At 41.4% G+C, this 9,011-nt stretch overlaps 1 protein-coding gene across 1 annotated transcript; it reads left to right on the top strand.

Annotated features, from left to right (window-relative positions):
• The first annotated feature begins 135 nt into the window (after positions 1-135).
• On the top strand, positions 136-2,456 carry NANP (N-acetylneuraminic acid phosphatase). Its single transcript, XM_056357501.1, has 2 exons — positions 136-326; positions 484-2,456. Exons 1-2 carry the CDS (start codon positions 237-239, stop codon positions 1,177-1,179), a joined length of 786 nt encoding a protein of 261 aa, XP_056213476.1. The 5' UTR covers positions 136-236; the 3' UTR covers positions 1,180-2,456.
• Positions 2,457-9,011: the final 6,555 nt, after the last annotated feature.

Here is a 9,011-nt window from a genome sequence, read left to right as displayed (position 1 = left end):
AACCCGCGCTTTACGGCAGGAGGCCGCGGCGCCCGCCTCCCGCCTCCGCCCGCCGCCTCACGGGCCGCCCCGCGCCGCCCCGCCCCCGGGCGAGGCCCCGCCCAGCGCCGGCGCTGGGCGGGGCCTCGCCCGGGGGCGGGGCGGCGCGGGGCGGCGGCGGCGGCGGTCGGGGCGCTCCCTCCGCCCCGGCGGCTCGGCCGTTACAGCGGGGCGGCTCTGGCGAGAGAGGCGGTGCCATGGGGGTGCACGGCGTCAAGGCGGTGTTCTTCGACTTGGACAACACGCTGATCGACACGGCGGCGGCCGGGCGGCGCGCCATCGAGGAGGTACTGCCCCCGTTCCCTCACGGGGCCTGCGGCCGCGGGCCCTCCCGGTCCGGCGGCCGCGGCTCCCGCTCCCCTTCCCGGCTGGCGCGGTGGCCGGTGACGGCCGGGCGGGCCCTGTGGGCGCTGCGCGCTGACGGGAGCGCCCTGTGTGTTGAAGGTGATAAGCGCCCTGCAGGCCAAGCACCACTGCGGTGAGGGGGAGGCCCGCGCCATTTGCGAGAAGGTGCAGGCCAAGCTGCTGAGGGAGTGCCACGATCCCGCCAAGATGTGTATCACCGACCTGCGGATCTCCCACTGGGAGGAGGCGATCCAGGAGACCGTCGGCGGGGAGGCGAACCGCAACCTGGCCGCCGAGTGCTATTTCTTGTGGAAAACCACCCGCCTGCAGCACCTCACGCTGCCCGAGGACACGCGGGACATGCTCACCGAGCTGCGCAAGCGGGTCCGCCTGCTGCTTCTCACCAACGGCGACAAGCAGACGCAGAGGGAGAAGATCGAGGCCTGCGCCTGCCAGCCTTACTTCGATGCCATCGTTGTGGGAGGAGAGCAGAAAGAAGAGAAACCGGCGCCATCCATATTTTATTACTCCTGTGATCTCCTGGGGGTGCAGCCCGCCGAGTGTGTTATGGTTGGTGACTCTCTAGATACAGATATTCAAGGAGGCCTCAATGCTGGCTTGAAAGCAACTGTCTGGTTGAACAAGGCGATGACTGCCCCAGTAGATATCTCCCCAGTACCTCATTATATTATTTCTTCTGTTCTGGATCTTCCAGCAGTTTTACAGAAGATGGAGCACAACATTAATTCTAAGTTAGAAACTGACCACGTGGCTAGTAATAATGGAGCACCTTGATGGTTCCAGCATACAACCCAGAGACGCGCTGAGCTGTTGTTAGGTGACTCACACTCTGTTAAAAAAATTGACCCTAGGATTTTGAACTCGTGCACGGTATGCTTTCTTAAACAGCAGATGGATGAATAAGAGCACAGTTGTCAGTGAAAACAGGGTAGAAACAATGAATTAGATTAATTGAAAAGATGCAAGTGCAGTTAATTTAAAACGACTGCCTCTGTCTGGAAATTATTTTGACAGACTGTGGCTAAAGTCTATCTGTCTCTGACCTAAGTGGCCAGTCTCTTGTTTTTATAGTGGAAAAGGAAATTTGAATGTTTTGATCTTTCACATGCTTTGCTGACTTACAAGTTTAACACAACCTTCAGTTCAAACCTTGTTTGCAGTGTGTAAAAGAAGGTGAGGAAGAGAGTGCGGTACAACCTGGTAAATCTGTGTAATTGATCTGCAGTTTATCTCAGGAACTGGAGTGAATTTTGATGTCTCTAAACCCAGCATTTATTATGTATCAGACCATTAGCAAATGCTCTACCTTTGATCTTTTTTCAAGTTTTAGATTTTTTTTCAGACTTTGCAGTGACTTTTATGGAATCTGTACCTTTTGCCAGAAGTACTTAAATGTACATTAAAAATTCGTGTAGGGGACCATTTATCAGAGGGACTCAACGGCAAAGTTTTTACTTTATATTATCTTGGTGCTTATTGCAGATATGCAGTATACTTGTAACTCAGATTCTGATTTTTGTTGGAATGTAATTGATAAGACAGATATTTTCACTGGTCTTACTGTACTGTCAGACTCTTTAAAAGTTAATATTGTTCTGTCTGATTTTATGAGTGAATTTTAACCAGACTTTCTGGAGAAACTCTTCTTGGCCTTGCTCACGTATGTGACTCTTCAGATTCAACTGCCGAATCAGTGCTTTTTTGGACTGTTTTAACAGCACTGCTATACAATCCCTCCTTACTCCAGTGTCTACATGAATTTCATGTTATTTATTCTGGAGAAAATACGAGCTAGTTGTTTGTAAATGGCTTTCATGACTCTCTTCCAGGAAATAGGAAAATTATGTTATACGTATTACAGTACTGTGTACAGCTTTATAACGTGTATGTGCTGTTTCCACTAGATGCAGGAGACAACTTTATAAACCCAAAGATTTCCCTTTCCCAGATCTTTATCTTTTTATAATTTATTTTTTCCATACTTCGTATTCTTACTATATAATGGGAAGGTATTCACATATTAAATGGAAATGTAAACACTTGTTGGAAAACCTGTGTTTTTCAAAACTTGTTTGCTATATATACATTGGGCTGAATGTCTGACCATATATAAGCAATCAAATACTGTATTTTAGAATAAATCCATGACAGTTCTTTTGAGAACAGGGATATTGAAGTGCTGGCAGAAGAGTGTCTGGCACATGGGCAGCAATAAAAGATCAGCAAAAAGTGCAGAAACCTACCAGGAAACGAGTGTGTAGGAGGAATCCTATATACAAGAAAGGTTCCTTTGTTTAACTTGACATGAGTTTAAAGTAATGTAGTTAAGTTTTGCATAGGATGACATGCTCACCTTGGAAGAGGCTATTACTCATCTGGGTTAAATTATTTGGCGAAGAGTTTAGGTTGCATCAGAATATGTTGCTCCTACATTGGGTGGGTGGGGGAGAGGAAGCGCTAAAATTTGAATCACTTTCATCCAACTGTCCCTTAAAAATGGTGCAGCAGTCCAGGTTCTTCACGTTATCTAGCCAAGAGCTTTGAGATCAATCGGGATCAATGAAGAGAGCAGAGGCAGGCCCCAGCTGGAGCTTTAAGGAAAGGGGCGTATGCAACGAGCCAGTGGGACTCACTTAACACACCTTTGTTACTTAAGTAAGAGTCTGAAGATTTTATTTTGCATTTGGAAGAGCATGAAAATGGTCACTGGTTTAGCTGATGAGCAGAGTGTTGCTAATAGCAACCTTATAACCAAGGGCTGAGAAAAAATAGTAGATCATCAAGCCTGTAGAAATGTATCCAAAAAGTTTAGGTGAATCCCCGAAAAGATAATGTATTTGAAGTAATCTGTTTTAACCGTACTGTCTGATAACAAAGCAACAACTTCACTTACAACAGCATCCCAAAGGAGCCACCAGTGTAACTGCGTTGTTTGCACAGCATCAGGGTAGTAGAGCTTAGGTCAGAATAAGGTTTCTGATACAGCTGAGATTTAAAATAACAAATAGTAATAATTTGCAATTCTGTCTGTGGGCTGGAAGAATATATATATATATATATATATGCGCCAGGTTACCATTTTTTAATGTAAGTTGAGGCTCGTATTCTCTTGCCACTGCGTCATTCTGAAGTGGGACTGCTTATCATACAAAGGGTCTCTTGTTTTAGAAGAGACTGCTCTTTGATTTGCACATGGCCAGCTGTTTTCTTACAACTATGAATCTATTAAAAACCACTGTAACTGAACACTCAGGTGATAGTGTGGTCTGCAGAGGCCACACCCGAGTATATTTTTTCCATTACTGAGTACTGTACCAGGCTGGATGTGACTACTAGTGTCCAGGTAGGGCAGTGGTGGTGTGGTGCTTCTACAAAACAAGAAACAGTAGAAGGGATTTCTCTACCTAGGGTTCTTCTTAGAAACCGTTACCCAGTAACTGCATGAGGAATACGGAGTATTTCTAAATACTGAAGATGTTTTTCTTGGATGGAGCTCTTACAGAAAGCCTAATGAAAAGTAATTATATTTAACAAAATGGAAACATAAATGTAGTGATGGGATAATTTTTACATCAGAAGCAGGAATAAATCAATAAAACAGTCTATATTGAGTTCCAGTTAAGTTCTGATTTTGCTTAGTCTTATGCTCTGTTAGCTATGTTGTCTAGTTTAAATTGTATTGCCAAAACACCTAAATACAAAGAGGAAAAAGAAATTCCATCTATATTTTTAAAACCCTTTTCTTTTCCCAGATAAATATTACCTCCTGAGGTTAATCTATAGTAATTTTGATTTTAGTGAAATGAACTGAAACAATAGTTTAATACCAATTGTATTTTAGTTCTTGATTTAAAATAACCCATGTACTAGTCTAATAAAATATTTTGTTTATAAAAGATTTCTTTTAATGCTCTGTATTACTGTGGATAACTAAGTTGTGACCAGGTTTACAATAAAGGGCAAGAGTTCTGTTGGTTTTTTAAAATAGCACAGAATTAGGCCTCAAAATCTGTGACCTCACGTTTAGATGTGGTGACTGGGTGTAGTTTCCATCCTTCCAAACAGAGGCTGGAACATAATTATGTGTTTATGAAGCTTCTTGGCCGGACTGTATTGAATTTCTAGCTGCAGTTCAGTGCTAGTTGAACCTGACTTGCTAATCCAAATGCCAGCTCAGATACACCTATGTGTCCTGACTTTGTGGCACTGGCTGCTGCAGCAGCATAAGAACAGACTGCAAAGCAGATAAAATAAATTTTGTAATCTCAAGTCCAGGGAACCCATTTCAGCGGGTTGTGCATGCACAAAGCCGTATCTGAGCTATTGCTACACTGGCCTCTGTGTAATGCAGGAGAGGGGAGAGTGGAAGGTTGCTCACCTCATGGCGCTCTCAGCCGCAGAAACACAAGCTGTCTGTCCCCTGATAGTTTTCCATTGGGTCATGGAACAAATTGTCCATCTTCTGGATCTGCTGAGATAGATGGAGAGAGATGAAAAGGAACTTAAAGGTACTCTAGAGCAGGGTAGGGTGAGCATGTAAAGGGAGGCGGGGGCGGGTGAAGGGGGGCTCAGCCTCTAAGATGGGCGCTGGGCTGTGCCAGCTAGCTGACTGAAGTATCACAGATCTGCACAGCACAGCATCTCTGTTTGTGTTGAGGAAGCTTTGTATGTGTAAGGCATTTACCTGGACAGTGACAGCCTCAGAAACAAGGCCATTTGAAAAAAAATCAGCACAAAGTTAAGAGTTCTTATAAGGTGACCCAAATGTCTTATACAGGAGATAAGTACGTTTCATTAGAATACTGAGTTAATGCAAAGAGGTAAGAAGTTTGGATGGGCTAACAGCTAAAGGTTTTCGTCTTTCCTGAAACACCCCCAGCTAACCTGAACCAGTTCTATTTGTCCTTTCTTCTGAAGTTTCTGTTACTTGACAACAGCAGTAATAGGGCTTTGAAATAAATAGAAGTAGTGTGATCCATCACAGCAATTTCTCCTGTTCACATATGTAGCGTTTCTTTTTTCAACTTCATCTCTAAAATGTGGAGGGGTTTGCTCCCAGGTAATCTTGAGGCCTTTAAATGAAATTTTAAATCCTATCTTAATTCTATCCTAACAAAACTCATCACCTGGAAATCATTTGAGAAGTACAACAAACAGAACCGCAATGTATCTCTGCTGTATGTAGCAGTATACTGTTCTTTTGTGCAGCTTTTACTATCAGCCTTGCAGTGGGATTGTCTCCATTATAACTCGCTTTCTAGATCACGCTGTGCACATACAAGAGACATAACAATGCAGAGATGATGTCAGCTGTGTCTAAAGCAAAAACTGCAACTTTCTGCCTATGTTGCAAGGGACCTAGACACAGAGAATCACGTTGCCTGCCTCCATATAGCATATTTTGACCTTTTATTCCATCTATTAAAACCAAGGTTGCATGAGAGCCTTCTGCTGAACAGCCCCCAATAAATCATGGTGCTAATATATGAAATTTCAGTCCTTTAGAAAAGTCAACACCCAACCAAAGACTGGATGATAACTTCGCACAGGGTCTAATTTAACATAGGAAAATGTTGCCATTTACATCAGCAGAACCGCACAAGGTGAAGTAAGGTTTGTATGCTCATTTCTATAAGGTCCCCTGCAAGTGACTCCTCCCTCAGCTAGTTGATGTCCATCATCTAGTTCAGTGGTTGCATTTCCCTGTCTTTCTGAATCACAACGATATCTAGCATTTGGGATGAAGTTTGCAGAGGACCACAATAAAAGGTAATCAAGAGAGCCAGCTTTTGCAGCAAGATCATGTTCAGTACATACATTTAGTACCAGCTGCTTCGCAGCCGTATGCTGCAAGCATGTGTTTGGGCTGTGTTTGTTTTGAATGGCCTTTCCTCCAAAGAAAGTTCCATTCACGTCATACAGACTAGGCAAATTTCTTAATTTGTTAAAAAAGAAAAACGAAAAATGGGAAAGGGGGGAGACTCCAGACAAAATCCTCTGTTGGTCACCTATAGATATCAAGGTTTATAAGGCACGGTTAAAATACCAAATCTGAGATAATTTTCTGCAGGTTTCAAAATAAATGTTCATGATTAGTTGGCTTAAGAAGTGAATGTTGTGAGGAAAACAAAACACTACTCATCAGTTCAACAGTTTCCCTGTGCCTGTTCAGTCCATTATCACCGGCTGTCATCATTTCTCTGTCAACTGTATTCAAGAACAACTTTGTCACACTGAGAAAATCCAACTTCGATGTATTTTGGAAATAACATTATTAGGCAACATGGAAGAAACTATGTACATTAACTTCAACTACATTTTAATATGCATTTTATGTAAAGTATTTAATGTTTTAATGCATATATGTTAAGTTCTTTTTGTATTTTTCCCTGGAAAAGTTTATTTTGCTTTACCATCAATATTGCAAAAATGCAGTAAAATACAGGGCCAGTAAGGTAGAGATGTATCTGAGTATGTATGACTGTGGTCATCTAACAGCTACGCTTTAGATCAAGAGTTTAGGAAATTTTTTTTTGCTTCTCAGTGATTCTAGGAAGTCAGAATAATTATGGCTCTGTTTCTCCAGAAATGAAGCCGGAAATCATGAAGATGAAGTGGAAAGCATTTCAATTTACCTTGCTTTCCAGTCAAAATCCAGCCTGGTGAGCATCAGATAAGCCAATTTTTATTTACTTTTGTTTTTGCTGAGTCTGCTCAATAGTACTGCATTCAGGCAGATGTGGGAAGACCATTTTCCCAAGGCAGTGATCAGTGTAATGGAAAGGTCCAACAGAAAGTGAAATCATGATGTCACAATACATCAGCTACTCAAATGTGTATTTTATTAGTTCTTCTACTATGCAAGTATTAAGAATCTTGGTAAATTCTTCTCTGTTATTCTTTTCATGAATTAGGCCAAGTTTCCTCAAAGTTACCCTGCTGTTTTCATCAGAGCACTAATGTGTTATAGGTCTGTCTGTTGGATAAAGTCAGGATTAACCATTTGCATTTGTGCTACTGGTTGGGTGGTCTTTGCTGTGACCAATGTGGCCCGTTAAATCTCACTGGGGTTAGGATTTATCAGGAAGTCTGCAGTGGATGGACTGACAGCCTTTGTTTTCCAAACTGTTGATGCCTTCCATTGTGTTTTGTTTCAGACATTTAAATGAGAAGGGTCCTGAATGTTCCAAGTCCTTTTTTCCTTTCAGGAAGAAAATGCATAAATGACACAAACAGCTTGTTTATTTTTCTTTCAGTAAATGTAACTGGGTAAAAATACTTTTTTGCTTCCACACCTCTCATCTGAAAGTATTTTAAAAGGTACTTTTATATATATGTGTGTATATATATATACACACATATATATGTTGATGTCTAAACTACTTTGATATATTTGTTATCTTTATCCTGTTACTTTGTCAAATGTTATATGCATTTAAAAACTGCTACTGCTGCAGCCAGAGGTTCACCTTAATATTGTATTATTATAGTTTCACACTGTATTCCTATGCTGTATCTCAAAATGAAAATAAGCCTCTACCTTAGAGATGTTTTACTTTGAGATAAATCTACCTAGTTGACAATTTCTTTTGGTTTATTTTGAATACTATGCCCCCTGCTTAACGATGTTCTGTCAACCCCAACCACTTCCTATTTGTTTTTTCTGTACAGCAGCAGTATTTGTGCATATTTGCAGGGTGAGCAGCATGCAACAGATGCACACAAAATGCAGGCAAAAAACCCTTTGGCTTCTAATAGTTTCTGCGTTAGGATTTGCATTCCTGACATTTTACAGGACTTGGCAGCTTTTAGGTTGACTTAATAGCCTGCTCTGCAGCTTAAGTTCTGTCAGCAGTGAATGATGAGCAAAGAAGATGCTTCTGGATACTACATAATGATTTTATAATATGCTGCCAGGAAGAATTGTAATTGGCCTGGATTCTCCATTTTAGTGCCACAGCACAACTGTTCAGGTATCAGCAGGTTCATGCTGGCATAAAGCACCTTAAGGATATTCAAAAATAGGCCTCAGTGTTTTTCTATTTCTATTTTTTATTACCAAGGACCAGTGCTATATTTGGGATTGGATGCACTTGCTCTATAACAGGGTTTGGTTATGAAAACAGCTTTTTTTTCTATATTGCTGAGTGCTAAAGCAATGTCCTTAAGGAGTCACAACGCTGCTGATAAGCTTCCCGTTCCACATTAAAAGGTGCAAATGTATTTTAGGATAATTTTGGGGTGGCTAATTTAGAAGTGAAGAAAGAGAAAATTAAAGTTGAATAATAGGAGCATTTCTTGATTACAAGGAGTTAGTGTCGGGAGTAGGGCCAAAAAGAAACTACTATCTGGGTATTTAAAAATTTATTATACTCACAGTTGCTCATCTAAGTTTTTTAAAATCCTTTCAGTATTTTTATATATTTTAAAATAAATCAGTAACAAGAATAATGCAATTAGTAGTCTGCTGGAGACTTCATTCTCATTTTCAGTGTTTCCTCAGCAGGTGGCATTAGAGGTTTGTCAGATGTAGATACAAGCACAGTTTGTAGTTGTTTTTTTTATCCTGTTCTCATTCTTTTTCTCCATCACTGTTTCAAAAATAA

This window comes from Falco biarmicus, chromosome 12 (assembly GCF_023638135.1).
Source record: "Falco biarmicus isolate bFalBia1 chromosome 12, bFalBia1.pri, whole genome shotgun sequence".
Classification (NCBI taxonomy): Eukaryota; Metazoa; Chordata; class Aves; order Falconiformes; family Falconidae; genus Falco; species Falco biarmicus.
The sequence above is the reverse complement of the archived record's forward strand: the minus strand, read 5'-3'. Positions and strand labels throughout refer to the sequence as shown.

What these genes read in the sequence shown, in the direction of transcription:
- NANP (XM_056357501.1), top strand. Translation starts at nt 237, where the DNA reads ATGGGGGTGCACGGCGTCAAGGCGGTGTTCTTCGACTTGGACAACACG. An exon ending in GGCGGCGCGCCATCGAGGAG is followed by an intron (nt 327 to 483) that starts GTACTGCCCCCG and finishes TGTGTGTTGAAG; the next exon opens with GTGATAAGCGCCCTGCAGGC.